The following is a 16258-nucleotide window of genomic DNA, read 5'->3' on the forward strand; positions in this document are numbered from 1 at the left end:
ATTACTACTAATAAATAAAAAAGATTGCTAATATTAGTGTTTCTGGACACAGGCTATTCCACATTTAGAAACTTTCCCTTCTTTGGCCTCAAGAAAAGCCCATGAGAATGGAGGAGTGAACAATAAGCCTGTTTCAGTTTGCTTAGCTTTCTGCAGTGCAATTTAAACTGCTTATGATAATTCATGTAATGATTACGTAGTAGAGGCATTGACATTTGTCCTAGCAAACCCACAAAATACTCAACTTTTTTGTAGGTAATGATAGTAATTTACAACTGCATAAATGATCATGTATGGACCTGATATGACAAAGTACAAGGCTCATGCTTATGGTAGTTACATGATCCTACTGCTATTCATACAAATTAAGTTAGGACTCGAGTTAGATTTTACGAAAACTTGTTTCTTGTTAGTAAGTAAAAAAATTTCATCTTAAATCTTCGTTGAAACCGACCTTTCTTAACTTTACATGGGAAGAATTTTTCTCTATAATTTATACTTTTATTTTTTAAAAAGAAAGTGCAAGAGTAAACATTTTAAGCATCCAATTGCATTACTAATGATCTCACATCCATGTCACTTCTTGTTGAGTAAAAAATGACGCAATCGTAAAATTTTAATGATTGCAATAAAATTATATATACCAGGGGAAGTGAGGATCTCTATATATTATATATATTGCAAAAAAAAAAATCACTAAAAAAATGATATGTTTGTATTAATAATATATTCTTAACAAATCTTAAAAAAAAATCATCACATTGGAGTAAACTTTATTGTTGTATTGTAACTATAGACGTATCAATCATTCAACTTTTAAAAAAGCCTTAACGATAACAAAAAATATTAAAATTAATGTCAAACTAATAATGTGTTACATGTGCAGTTAAACACTTAATAATTCAGAAAAAAAGTTAAACACTTAATAACGCATTTTATAGATTGCTTTTGAAAACTTGATATGAAAATAACATAAGTTTTCACAATGTCCCTTCTACAATTGCATAATACCCAAATAATTACACTTTATTATATTATTGAGATGTAATAGATATATTTATTATTATTTTTGGATATGAATCTGAAGTATTTCTCAATCGGGAGTCAATGAATAATTTTTCGAAATTAAATAAGAAAATTTATTTAAGATGTAAGTCTCTTTTAAAAGATATTTTTTAATATGCACATATGCACATATCCGAGATCAATCCTCACTATATGTTTATACTTAAAGGATATCATGTTAGTAATTGATATGTTTATTAATTCCTTTTTTATAGAATTTGAAAATTAATTTCAAAGTTGTTGAAAATATGAAAACGTTTATGATTCATCTGCTTCTGAGAACTTTAATTTTTATGTTACTTGGTCATTTATGTTATCAGAATGTTTACGAGTCTATGGCCGAGAGCTTAAGTATTTTTTATGCAACTTTCATTTATAACCAAATTGAAATTTAGTGCAAGCTAGTCATAAACCGACACCTTAAATTCAAACTTCATTTCTTCATTAACAAAAAAAAAAACTCTTTTCTTTTTAGGTAATAAGCGATAAGATATATAAGTAACGCGTATGTGTGCCTACTTAAGATGGGACTAGCTAGAAATTGTCACGCATATTACATTTTAAAGAATAAGGAGCATGCATGAACCAAAAGTGTGATCCATATGCATTATTTGCTTATGGTGATGGTAGATGAAAGAGCTTTGTTGTTTGTGGATGTGTCAATTTGTGACCGAAAAATATTAATATGTCATTTTTTTGCAAAATGGAAGTGAGTATCAAATCCGGTGGGTGTTTGACTTAATAATAATAATAATATGATGCCAATTGCGTATTCATAATGGCATAAGGATAGGGCATGCCTTTATGGGAAGGAAGCATCTTAGCCTCGCAATTGCATGGTGTTCTATCATTTTCATAGCAGCTGGGTTTTGGTTATACATAGCAATTAAGAACCATTTTTGGTGAAAAAATTTAAATTTCCAAGTTTATTAGAAACGTCATTGTAACTCATGATCATTGAAGCTATCTGAAAAGTACCCACTTGGACCTGCATCGTTTTGAATGTTTGCAAATTACATATACACAGTCATTAGTTTCTGCATCACAAAGAAAGGAATTGTCCACTGAAATCAAACATCTCTTTTTCCTTTGTGAAAGTGAAGGATTTCTTCTTTATTTTCCCCCCTTCTTGGTCTTGTGTTTTTTTTTTTTTTTGGAATTTTCTCTGCCGACAGTTTTTTATTTAACCCAAGTTTCCCTAGGCGACACAGAGATGAAAATGAGTCATTCAGCAAAAAAAGATGATAATGAGTCTGTATACTCTGTTTCTTTCTTATTTTATGATTATTGTTATATTATAATGTTATTTTCGGTGATTTTCTACTTTTGTTTTTTTATGTCTTCATATTTCGTTAAAAAAAAGTTTTTAGATTCTTCTTTTCAAATGTGACAGTACTACTTGCAAGTACATAGACACCCTACCATATCTTTAGCTTCACAACGCTTTAATTTAACATTTTTTAGCCGATCGAAGTGTATATCGAATTAATCAAACTTAGCACAAATAATCATTCACTAATGAAGAGGAAAAGTTGTCTTTCCAAAATGTATAACACTCTGTTTTGTATCGTAAGATAAATTTTGTTAAAATACTCTAGAAAATGTAGCTTAATTTCCACCCCAAAGCTATATATACATTATGTGAAATGTTTAACATGCTATTTTCAACCAATTATTATTTTTCGTATGTGAAAGTAAAGGTGAGTTAAATTTTTGGAGGTTTCTTAAAGTTAGGATAAGTTACACACCTCAAATAGTAATTACATATATAAATATGTTTATAGATTACTTCCTATAAAATTCTCATATTGGTATTTGGTAATGAAATTTAATTTAAAACTACATCCTCATAGGATAGGTAGGAGTGTGTAAAAAATTAATTATATTGGACGGTTTAAAAATCGAATCAAATCATAAAAATCAATTGATTTAAAAAAAAATTGAACCAAGTCACTTTATAAAAAAGATTCAACCAAATTTTATGCAAATTATTTACATAAAATGATTCAAATCGAACCATGCATAGATATAAAAACGAAAATAAATCGAATCAACCCACAAAACTTGAATCATTTTAAGAAAAAATTAAATTGAATCACTTTATAAAAACAGTTCTGTTCAACCTTATTTGTGGGATAGTCTTATTCTTGTCAACTATACCGACTTTCTTTTGCTAGCCAATTATGTTATAGTTTAGAATCAAAATAAAATTTTCCCTATTATTTTCTAATTGGTAGGGAGAGAACCGATATGTATATGAATAAACAAATTTGAGCATGTGATATGTGTTATAACGAACGATATAGACAATCAATAAACTGTTACTCACATACCCAGACTAATAATCATACAATTAAGGGGGGAAGAATGGACAAAGTAGACTGAAGACCTAGACATGTCCGTGATGTTGCCTTGGACACTGATAATGGTTTTTAGAAAGTGAGTGCAGAGGTTTCCAAGTTTTGTATAGTTGTCGTGATAGTGAATCAGAAAACAAGCAACAATCACTTACAGTAACAGTAACACACCTTACAACAACAACAACAACACCACCAACATGCATACACTGACCTCTGCATCGTGCAGAGGTTTCCTTGTTATTCCCTTAAATTATAAGACTTGTTGTTTCTGGTTTTCCCTTTGACCACACTCCACAGTCCACCCCACTCCACATGCTCACACATGCATATGGCTTCGACACTAACCATACGCTAGCACAAAAGCTATACAAACATTCTAGTTCTACCTAACTTATTATTATCTTTATCAGTATTGTCCCATAAAGCAGTTTCTCTATTTTTCTCTTAGGTCTTCTTTAATTTTCATTTTTCTCTCTCATTTTTCCTAACCTTTTTATGTGTGTGTATGGCACATTTCTTCCGCATGGAACTATATGCCCTGGTAATCGAATGGAACTAAGTCCCTTTGTCTATGTAATAAGAAGCATTTGCCACATTTTTTTTAATTTATGTATATCTTCCATATGGGACCCATTTTATATAACGCGTATGTTATAATAATTAAATTTTTATGTCACGCTTGAAAATTAGTTATATTTTACAATAGTACTAAACCAAATTCAAGTTCAAAATCTAGTTATTCAAACAACAGTTGCTTTTACAATCATTTATTTTTATGCACTTTTTTTTCTTCGAAATATCTAACCAAAAGTACCCTCAGCTCATACATCTTAATTATTTCAATAATTAAAAATGAATTTAATGATTTATCATAAATATAAAAAATTAATTTGACCTGTTTAATATTCTAGTTATCCTTGCTTAGTGTATTTAAATTCCTTTAGTATCTAAAAAAAATAATTAAAAGCTAAAAGATATTGATAACTGAAAACTTAAGTCTTGAAAGTTGAAACTGGAGTTGCTAAGATTAATTAATTAAACAAGTTAATAATATAAAATGATGTAAGATGGTATATTTATTTACATATACTTGTATAGTAATAAAAAATAATAATTTATATAAAATTATTGTTGTTATTATTAGGAAATGTATATTTCATAAAAATTAGAGGTGAAATAACTAAGTATGTATATATAATATGTTGAAAATAATTATATTAATTGATAGAAGGAAAACATTCTTCTTTTTTTTAAAAAAATAATAATAAGGGGAGAATATAGGAAGAAAAAAATCTCACATAGCTTTTAACTTATAAATCATTCCCTATTTTTATTAACTTATCAAATCAAAACTATTGAACTAGCTATGAAAGTGGAGTTAGACCAACATATATTTTGTAACTCTATTGTTTCTGCCTAGATGAAATACGTATATTATGTTGAATGCTTGGATATTCATTATTAAATAAAGCTTTATGGCGGTACCGTTACTCTAACAACAAAAAAATATAGGTAGTTTTTTTTTTTTGCAGTAAAAAAAAAGCTAGCTATCTTCAAATGATATTGCTGTATTAGTAGGGTATAAATAACTTGTTTGTCAATTAAAAAAAAGATAAAATTGTATTTTTCTCCTCTAGTTATCTTTAATTTCAATTTTAATCCTTATTTAAATTTATTCACGAATTTAGTCCTCCAATTATATCTAATTCGATAAATGTGGTCTTCAAGTTTTCAAATTTAGACATTGATTATTACAAATGAACATTGACTCACATGTATTACGTTTTGATCGGACGTTAAAAATAATAATATTTTCATCGTCCAATCAGAACATGACACATGAACGTGAACATTCTTTCGTAACATTCAACGTCAAAATCTGAACTTGAAAATCACATTTAGTACCAAGTTTAATATCTGACAACAATACTTAGCTTATTAAGTTGCATACTATTATTATCTACGGAACATTCCAAATTGGAAAGTAGTTTTTTTATTTTTTGTAATGCTCTCTAATCATATACTTCTGATAACTTAATTTTTTATCAAATAAACTAGTTAAAAAACTTATAAACTACTTAATTATTTTTTCAATCACATACTATATATATTATATATAATTTTAAAAATAAAATAATTATGATTTTTTATGAGAAATGTTAATAACACATTATATATATATACTCTCCCACTAGATGAAATTTATGTGAATTCCAATGGATTTGTGGATCTTATTCTCTTGTTGCTAAATCTCATTTCCAAATTACTGAGTCCTATATAAATTTCACTTAATAAGAGAAATAATGTAGGGGAAAAGAATGTTAGAGAATCCCATCTCCTTATATACCTTTATTATCTCAATAATAAACTAATTATTTCAATAATAAAAAATGAATTTAGTTATTGGCCATGATATAATAATTTAATTTGACTTGTGACAGTCTAGTTCTTCCTAAATAATATGGTGACGATCACGGAGAGTCAGTAGGGTCAATGTAAAACGATTGTTTCACAAAATATAATTTTCTTTTCATAATCTATAAAACTAAAATAAAGTTGATAATATTTAAAAATATTCGAACGATTAAAGTAGAAAATTTACACCAAGTCCATAATATTTGTGATGTTAATTAATGTTTTATAAACTACACTATCATCAGTTATCTAGGCAGGAAAAAAGAAAAAGGAAATCGTGTATCAAAGTAATAATAATTTATAGGCTTAAACACATTTTTGGTGTTGTAATTTAGTATTTTTTTTCATTTTATTTTTGTAATTTTTTTTTGTTTTAGTCATTTTAAAATATATTTTTTTGTCTTTAGAGTATTTTAGATAATGTTTTATTATTTAAAACATTTTTTTATTATTTAAAGCATTATCTAAAACATGTTAAGGACAAAAAATAAAACAAATATATTTTATAAAGACTAAAATATTTTTTACAGCAATAAAAATGAAAAAAATGTTAAATTACAAGGATTAATAGTATATTTAAAAAATAAGTCATTTCACTTTTGTTTTTAGGTTTTCTTTTTTTTTTTTTTTTAGAACTTGAGAGGTTAATTCCTTCCATTAAAAATATACTCTTATTAATAAGTGAATAATTTAACTTTTTTTATACTCAAATATGAATTATTTATTATTTAAACAAATCGAGTCGAAAATTATTAAAACCAACAACTTGTTGGATAATTATGTTAAGAAAATCAATTTTGTATATTTTTTCATAAAAAATCGTGTATAAGTCTTTACTTATTTGCTATTGGTCGGTACCTTGTCCGCCATCAGATGTCTCATTGTCAACTGCCCAATCCCATAAACAACGATTCTATATTTTAAACTAATTCCCATGGATGCTTAAAAAAAGCATATATCTAATCTCCATTAATACTCAGAGACGTATTAAAATAATGATATATACATATATATATATATATATATATATATATATATATATATATAATATTCTTAAGTTGCATACCTATCATTTTTTGACCGAATATACCTATCCCTTGTACTTCATATGCTAATATAAGAAATTAAAAAGATATATCTTTTTGTTGATAAAAAAAGATTTTTGTTGAAATACACCGACATCTTTATTTTGCGGTGTCATTATGTATTGTAATCTATAATAATAATACTTTTCGTGTTTACTGTAATCTATAATAACAATATATAAACGTATACTGGTGATAATTATTTTGGTGTTCATATTTTTTTTTTCAATTTTATCTTTTTAACTTTCTTAAATATAACTTAATAACATAATGTTGAGAGGTTTGAATAATATGCATGAAAGTCATAAATTTTACTCATAGTATAATTATTGTAAAATGAACAACTGTAAACACAATATTTTAAACTATAACATACAACTCATAGAGGGAGACTATCACTTTTTTTTTTTACTTAATTAGATTTTTTTGTTCTTCTTTTATTGGAACTTGCATTTAGCACACCATCCCTACAATCAACAAAAGAAAACAAAGTATCTTGATCAATTTTCTCCAACTACATTTTATCTTTATTTATATATTTAATCTTTTTAATTGCCGATCCCATTCAATCTAATGTTTTTTTTTATCTCTTTCCAAAAATAAATTTATATCATAATTTAAATTATTTATTGTAAATTTAAAATATAATTTATATAAAACATAGTTATTTTGTTATAAATTTTAATAATAATACAATTTGTATATTTAAAATATTTGTTACCAGATATTTAAAATATTTATTCACTAAAATTTTAGTTATATAAAAAATAAATATTTGACTTATGCAATGCATAAGTTAAAATAGTAAAATTTATTAGAGTCGACTTAATAATAAAAGCTTGAATAGTTTATACGAGTTCTTAAGTTCAAATTATATTATTATTATTATTATTATTATTATTATTATTATTATTATTATTATTATTATTATTATTATTATTATTATTATTATTATATACAATAAAAAAGCTAAAATATTAGTATTTATTAATTTATTTTTATTGTTTTTTTTATATGGGCTGCCAAAGTATTAGTTATTATATAAATTAAAAATATGGAAGACTAAAAAAAAGAATATCCTGTTTAATTTGCAATTGCATAGTTAGCCAACAACCACAGTAGGTAGAACCGTCACCGTCGTAATACGTACGCACAGGAACACAACCCCGTAGCACTTTCTCACGTGCGACGAACCTCGCGCGTGCCAAAACTGTCGGTGGATCGTAAATGGAGGAGACATCCTTTGAATTTGAGCAGTGACAATATGTCGAGAAAGATGTAGTTTGCTTATCTTTTCGTATCTTAGTCACGCCTCCGATGCGCGCCACGTGTACCCGCATTCCTTGATGTCCTTAGAATCTTCTTTTTCTTGTCTCTCAATTTTAGTTTGGTATATGTTTTCAATGAGGGTAATAATTAAAATCTTGACGACTTGGAGTCAATTGCAATTTCCTACAATATTTTAAGTTTGTGCTCTGTTTTTTGGTTATAATAATCCTGAATTTGAATTTCAAAGTTTCTGTTTTCCCATTTACTAATGACAGTTAACATTATGTATACTTTTTTTTTTTAACAATTAGCTGTATCAAATTATTAATTATTAAAGACTTGTTAGTTTTCCAACGAATTCATACCTATTGTATTGTAAAAATACCCTCACACTTGAGATATTCTTTCACATGATTTTAAAACATTTCTTAATTATAACTAACAATCTTTTATATCTATATAAGAAACCTTCAGTACTAGATATTTCAAGAGCTTGCTTAAAAACCTTAACAAATGTCACAAAAATGAAGAATACCTTAGTTTTAAATTTGAATTTCATTAAGGCTGCTTTTTTTTTTTTCTACTTACATGAAGACTTAGATCTTTGAAAGCTGTGAAAAAAAGATCTTTGATTCAGAAAGAAAAAAGCAAAAGCCAATAGCTTGCTGGTTAGGTTGCATTGGAAAATAATTCTATGTATTCTACCAGAGTTTACGCTTCAATTACAGAAAGAAAATTATTTTATTTTTGTTTATAACATAAAAATATAAATATATATGAAGAAACAAAAAGACATATAGTGCTCGTCTATTTTATCTATAAGACCTGTCATTTCGATTTCGCTTTTAAACACCGAAACTTGTTGAGTTCTATAAATAATAAATGATAATGTCTAGTCCCTGTTTTCATCATAAGAAATTAAACAAGAAATTGATAAAATTATATTATTTTCATTTCAATTTTTTATAATATATATATATTTTTAATCACGACACACATCTTAATTATTTTATATTTTCCCATTACTTTTTATCCTTTTCTTATTATAAAAATATTGTGAGAATTTTAATAAAAATAACATGCAATTATATATATAAACACCCTTTCTTGTTTTTTCTACTCTATGGACAAATTTGCATTGCTCACAATTAGATTGAGCATTGATGAGGATCAAGTATTGGACTTAACGACAAAGCTAACTAGTCCAAATAAAATCAATTGTACCATTAACCGACGATGGAGAAAGACACTATTAACAAGTAGTTTAGTTTACAGAGATTTTGAAAATACTATAAAATGGTAAAAAAGGGACAGATATCGTAATTGTCTGTTTAATAGAGGAAAAGACAAGCTAACCAAATGTTTCCATTAAATGATAGCTATTGGCAATACCATCAAAAACGAAATTTTACCCGAATCGAAAGGGACCAAAGTGCTTGGCCTCCATTTTTGAATTCTTCCCTTCATTCTAGCTTGTTCCAAGTATTATATAATTAAAGAAAATAATGCGTGGGTGATCTCATGTAGTATTCTAATATATAATAACATAAGTTTTGACTGATCTGATCATTCTCTTTTGTTCAAACTATACATTTCTAACAAAAGCAAGATTTTCCCAAAGTAATAGATCTTAGTTCTCATTGAGTATCATAGTGTGTTTGCTGTTGATTATTGTCAAAGAAAATATTTTTTTATAAACTATTCTAAGCACAATAAATTAAGAACTGATAAATCTAGGTGTGTTAATTTCATTGTGTTTTTTATATTATTTTTTAAACATTATTTTATAAAAAAATTTCAAAAACTGATTTTTAGAAAATGAGAGAAAAATATATAAAAGTTCAAGAAAGAATATAATAATAGAAAACTGAAAATGGAACAAAAAACAATTTTATAAGTAATATTATGGTTTTGGGGTTTTAAAACTAAAAGAAAGACATATTGATTTTACAAATAATTTTCAAGAATTACGTACTACTTTTTTTTAATTTTAAAAAACAAAAATTAATTTTTAAATACATGAAACAAACGGGTCAATGGTTAATTTTCCCTATTGTAATTTTAAAGCATGAAAAGTAGGAGTATGACTTACTATTTAATTGGATCAAAAGCAAAGTTTTGATTCTTAAATTATTGATTGTTACAAAAAAAAGGCACGAAAGAAGGAAACAGCACGTGTATGCACCTAATAAAAAAACCCTAGAAGCAACTAATCAACTCTTGATGGTTTCACTTTCAAGTTTTCACCAAGGGTTAAAAATTACCCTTCCCACTTGGTCCTTTTGCAAGGAGGGACAGAACACGTGCGAGTGACCAATAAGAAGCTTTGGCGGGTAAAACTTGACTGTTTGAACAACTCCCCTCATCAAAATTAAACTGCAAAGACAATGCACTATGCACTATAACTCTCCACTGTCCAACAACATTGATTGGTCTATCCCTAAATTCCCTTACTACCCCTACAGTGACACGTGGCATCCAGATAGCAAGGGTCACAACATGTTTATGCTGAACCAAACAGCACCAAAACTCTAACATAGCATAATTCACTTCTCTCCGTCGGTTTTCTTAACCATTTATGAAGAAATTAAGATTGCTTTGCCGGCTTTGCTTCTCTCCTTCTCTTTCTTTCCAACAACCATTTTTATTTTCTTTTCATTTATATACGACTCAATTCTTCATCTTTTTTTTAAATTATTATGGATTAAAGAAATTGTTAATAAATACAAATTACCTATAAAAAATAGATGATTTTTTACTGTGGTTATCGTCAACTAATTGAAAGCATGTCTCGAGTGAAATTAAATTCCATCAAATAGTATATGAATATGTTTGATAGAATATATGATAAGATATTTTATCAATATTGTTAGTCTAACTAATCAGTTTGTATTTGATAAAATATATTATCAAAATATATGATAAGATATTCTATCTGTATTCTTAGCCTAGCTAATGATAAAATATATGATAAGATATCTTATTAGTATTGTTAGCTTAACTAATCAGTCTGTATTTCATAGAATATATTATCAAAATATATGATAAGATATTCTATCGGTATTCTTAACCTAGCTAATCAGTTTATATTTGATAGAATATATTATCAAAATATATGATAAGATATTCTATCGGTATTCTTAGCCTAGCTAATCAGTTTGTATTTGATAGAATATATTATCAAGATATAAGATAAGATATTCTATCATTATTCTTAGTTTATCTTTAAGCTTGTAATCCTTTATATAAGTTAATCATGCTTAACGAAAGGGGAGAGAAAAATAATCTTTCCCACATCCCTTGAGCTAGCTTTTGGGATTGAGTTAGGTCTCTCATATCATACACTCTAAGATGGTATCAGAGCCATAGCGCCTTCCTTTGACTTTCGCACATAGGCCCTAGCGTCGTTCAGTCCCTTTCTTTTTCTTCTCCATCACCATGTCTCACTCAAACTCTATCTTTCACACTGCTCTTGTTGTCTCCAACATCAAGAATCATGTTTCAATCATTCTTGAGATGGAAAATGTCCAATACATGACATGGGCTGAACTTTTCAAACCCCGGTAAGCCTTTTTGCTCGCTATCTCTCTCAAATCTCTTCTCTTACCTTATCTCTCTCAAATCACTTCCCTTACCTTACCTTCCCTCCACCTCTTATTTCTTCTTCTTCTCACTGCCATGACGGACAATAAGAGTTCTTTCCATTCGTCTCTTGCAGTTTCCAATATAAGGAACCATATCTCCATCACTCTTCAAATGGAGAATGTTTGTCGAAGAGCTGCCTCGTCATTCAACTTGTTTCGGGTCTCACAAGTGCATATCGAGGTGTAGGGATGTTAATTCAGCAGAGTGATCATCAACCTTCGTTTTATCAGGCTCGGTTGATGCTCATACTTGAGGAAGCCGGATCGGCAATGGTGGCTACCTCATAATCCATTTATGACTCAAATTTCTCTCATTCAGACCAACAACAACGGGGGAAGCCGTCTGGATATTACAAGAATTCTGAAAAAAATAAAAAATTAGTGGCCATGGTCCCGGGTCCAGTTCGAGACAGTCCTAGTGTTCGTGTTCATCGACCTCTCGCTTCGACTGCGGGAGTGTGATAGAATTTATATATGATAAGATATTTTATCAGTATTGTTAGCCTAACTAATCAGTTTATATTTGATAGAATATATTATCAGAATATAAAATAAGATATTCTATCATTATTCTTAGTTTATCTTTAAGCTTGTAATTCTTTATATAAGCTAATGATGCTTAAAAGGGGAGAAAAAAAATAATTTTTCCCTCATCCCTTGAGCTAGCTTTTGGAGTTAAGTTAGGCCTCTCACTTTATATACTCTAAGAATATTAATAAGGACAATAAAAAATATTTAAAAAGTAAGATAAAAATTTGAGTTCAGTTAAATTAAATTCGAATTCTTATTTTTATGCTACTATGGATGCTTTTTCTAAAGTGTAGAATAGGTTACTTTGCACATGGTACATATTAATTAACACAAGGGAATTGAAAATTAAAATTAAGCGCATGCTTACTGTTAATTATTTCCAAAACAAATTAATTCAGACTTGCAAAAAGTCAAAATGATCTAAAAAGTAAAGAAGAACAAAAATAATTACAATTTGATCACCGCGGCTCATGAGATGCTTCATCTTCATTTTTATTAGTCGGGCACAAGAAACAAAAGAATAATTGATCATATGATATATTTTTTTAAGGACAATTATTAGAAACTTAACTATTTAAAATTAGTTAATTAAATGCATAGTATATATGAATATCACAGGGTGTCAGCATAGTTAGCTGGCCACTTGTTTTTATATTATTATTGTTATTATTATTATTTTGTTTTTCCATTTCACCACTTTCTTCTCCCTCCGATTTCTCCAGAACAGCAAGGGAGAATCAATTCCTCATCGCTGCAATTCTCATCTTTCACTCTCTAGATTCTCATCTATCTTTCTTCCAACCTCTTCTCTTCTATACCCTTCAGAAAAAAATAAAATAGAAACCATAGCTTCAGATTATTCTAGCTCTTCATTTTTTTTCCTTGTTCAATATTATGCTGTAAAATTCTCAAACTCACAGTTTCAGTTCAGCCACATTTTGGTCTAAAGATCCGTGCCTTGACCCTTGGCAGTTTCAGCTTTCAAAAGGGTTGGAGTTTTTCTTCCTCATAAGCCACTGAATAGTCCAAATTTTTCTTTTTTCTTTTTTTTCCCCTCTCTCTCTCTCTCTCTAAAGTTCAAAGTTTTTGTTGTTTTCCCCCCGAGTCTTTCTCTCTCTTGCTGTGGACTTGTGGAATGCTGGGGTCAGAGACTTCTGAGACATGTTCTAGCAGACTTTTGTTGAATTGGGTCACTGGTTTCTGTCATAGGTGGTAGAGAATCTGAGTCCTCAGAGATCTAAGCCTCTCTCTGGTGTTTTGTTCATCACACACACCCTTTTTGTTGTGGCATAGTTGTGAAAGTGAAAGAGTGAGAGAAGATGATGAGGATGAAGAATATTAGTAGTAGCATCATGAATGGAGGTGGTTCAGTTGGTTGTAGATCTGAGCCGGGTTCAAAGGAATGGGAGATGAGGCCAGGTGGAATGTTGGTTCAGATGAGAACTGCTGATTCGGGTCGGAACCCAGCACTTTTGCCAACAATTAGAGTAAAGGTCAAGTTTGGTTCAATTTACCATGAAGTCAACATTAGTTCCCAAGCTACATTTGGTAACTCTTCTCATTTATATTTTTTGAAGTTTTAATGTTATTTATATTTATTTGCCTCTTATGTTTCTCTCTTGGTTTTGTTTGCCTTTTTCATGATTGACAAAACTTAGATATATATGTTTAGGTGTTTTTTGGTTCTATTGTTGTTCTTTGATCAAAATTAGAGTTTCTTCAGGTAATTTGTGTAATAAAGGTTCGCATTAAATTTAAATGACTAACATAGATTACTGAGGTTAAACTCCGATTCTGATTGGAGAACAATACCAAAAACACTCAAAGAACTGTCTAAGTTTTGTCCTTTCTTGTTTTCGTTATATCGGTTATTGTGTGTGTGTGATTAATTTCTGGAGTTGCAGGGGAGTTGAAGAAAATGCTGTCAGGGCTAACTGGTTTACACCATGAAGACCAAAAGCTGTTTTACAAAGACAAGGAGAGGGATTCAAAGGCTTTTCTTGACATAGTTGGGGTGAAGGACAAATCCAAGATAGTGCTAGTGGAAGACCCTATTAGTCAAGAAAAGAGGTTGTTAGAGAGAAGGAAGAATGCTAAGATGGAGAAAGCTGCAAAGTCGATCTCAGAAATCAGCTTGGAAGTAGATAGGCTTGCAGGGAGGGTATGTATTATGGTTGCTGTTGATATTACTATTATTATTATTATTTCCTTTTCATTTTCAAACACTTAATTATGAATGAGGTAGGATTGTATTAAATGCTTGAGTAGTTGGAAGATGATAAGTGATTGGAATTGGTTAGGTATCAGCCTTTGAGTCAATTATTAGCAAAGGTGGGAAAGTTGTGGAAACAGATGTGCTTAATCTGATTGAGTTATTGATGAATCAATTGCTTAAATTGGATGGTATAATGGCTGATGGGGATGTGAAACTACAGAGGAAAATGCAGGTAAATGATAGAGACTTAGATGCATTTTGCTCATTTTTTGTGTTATCATTACATCTCAAATTGCATTTTGTTATGCACTCATGGTTCTAATGGCAGTGGAACATTAATTTTGAAGGTAAGAAGAGTTCAAAAGTATGTTGAAACTCTTGATGTGCTGAAAGTTAAGAATTCTATGCCTAGTAGCAATGGAGACCAAGCCCCAGTGAAGCCCCATCAGAAGCATTCAAATGGTCAAAGGAAGGGACCAATTCAAGAGCAACAACAAAAGCATTCAAATGGACGTCATAGATTAGCCTTAGCACCAATTCAGGAGCAGCAACAAGAACAACCAAGGAACTCAAGTGAGAATTCTCTAGCACTATATCAAGAGCAACAAGAACAACCCTCAAGGAATTCCACCTCAGGAGTTGTAGTTACCACAAATTGGGAGTTGTTTGATTCTGTCCCACCATTAATCCCTGTGCAAGCCACATCACCACCCCCACCCTCCTCAGTGACCAATAATTCAGGTCCTCCCAAGTTCAATTGGGAATTCTTCGACTAAGTACCATACCACGTGTTTTTACTTGTGTGGATGTGATTTGGGTTTGTCTTCAACTTGGAGTGTTATATGTTTTACATTCTTTTCTGTATTTAGATTTGTTTAGCAACCCCCTTATAATCTGTCATTTACTTGAGAATAAATGGGGTTGCTATGATAGTGATTATCATAAAAAAAAAAAGTTACATTTCTGTGATTTTTGTGTCCGCCGAATTCATTTACCAAATGTATGGGCCTATTTTTGATGGATATATGTAACTATGTTATTAATCCATCCAATGGTAGGAAGCCAAGTGCAAAAGGTGTTTTAAAAGCAGAGAAATTTAAATGATAACAATGGATTAAAAATTACTATTAACAAATAAAAAAAATGATAATGTTCCGTTTCTGGACACAAGCTATTACACATTTAGAAACTTTCCCTTCTTTGGCCTCAAGCAAAGGCCGTGAGAATGAAATGGTGGAGTGAACAATAAGCCTGTTTCAGTTTTCTTAGCTTTCTGCAGTGCAATTTAAACTGCTTATGATAATTCATGCAATGATTACATAGTAGTGGCATTGACATTTGTCCTAGTAAGCCTACAAAATCATCAACTTTTATGTGGGTAATGATCGTAATATACAAATGTGGAAGAAAGCAATCCTCCCCGGGAATGATTACTGGAAAATAATCATGCACGGACTAGAAATAACAAAGTACAAGGCTCATGTTAATGGTAATTAGGTGATCGGACTTCAATTCCTTCAAAGTTGGGGCTCGAGTTAGATTTTACAACAACTTTTGTAAGTAAAATAATTCCATCACAAGGGTCAATCTATAAGGTGGGGAAGTTTTAAACTTCTCGACCAATTGACACTTTGACTTTCCAAGCTACTTAGGGTTGGATCCTGTTATTGAAAT

The 16258-nt window shown here is 29.4% G+C and overlaps 1 protein-coding gene across 1 annotated transcript; it reads left to right on the forward strand.

The window, feature by feature from the left end:
* Positions 1-13399: 13399 nt before the first annotated feature.
* Positions 13400-15674, forward strand: LOC100790513 (BAG family molecular chaperone regulator-like protein). The gene is made up of 4 exons (NM_001255910.2): positions 13400-13917; positions 14274-14530; positions 14670-14816; positions 14932-15674. Exons 1-4 carry the CDS (start codon positions 13689-13691, stop codon positions 15358-15360), a joined length of 1062 nt encoding a protein of 353 aa, NP_001242839.2. The 5' UTR covers positions 13400-13688; the 3' UTR covers positions 15361-15674.
* Positions 15675-16258: the final 584 nt, after the last annotated feature.

Source organism: Glycine max, chromosome 9 (assembly GCF_000004515.6).
Source record: "Glycine max cultivar Williams 82 chromosome 9, Glycine_max_v4.0, whole genome shotgun sequence".
NCBI classification, from domain to species: domain Eukaryota; kingdom Viridiplantae; phylum Streptophyta; class Magnoliopsida; order Fabales; family Fabaceae; genus Glycine; species Glycine max.

Coding starts and splice junctions, on each gene's coding strand:
- LOC100790513 (NM_001255910.2), top strand. CDS start 13,689: ATGATGAGGATGAAGAATATTAGTAGTAGCATCATGAATGGAGGTGGT. Junction 13,918..14,273: donor TAGTTCCCAAGCTACATTTG/GTAACTCTTCTC, acceptor CTGGAGTTGCAG/GGGAGTTGAAGAAAATGCTG. Junction 14,531..14,669: donor TAGATAGGCTTGCAGGGAGG/GTATGTATTATG, acceptor GGAATTGGTTAG/GTATCAGCCTTTGAGTCAAT.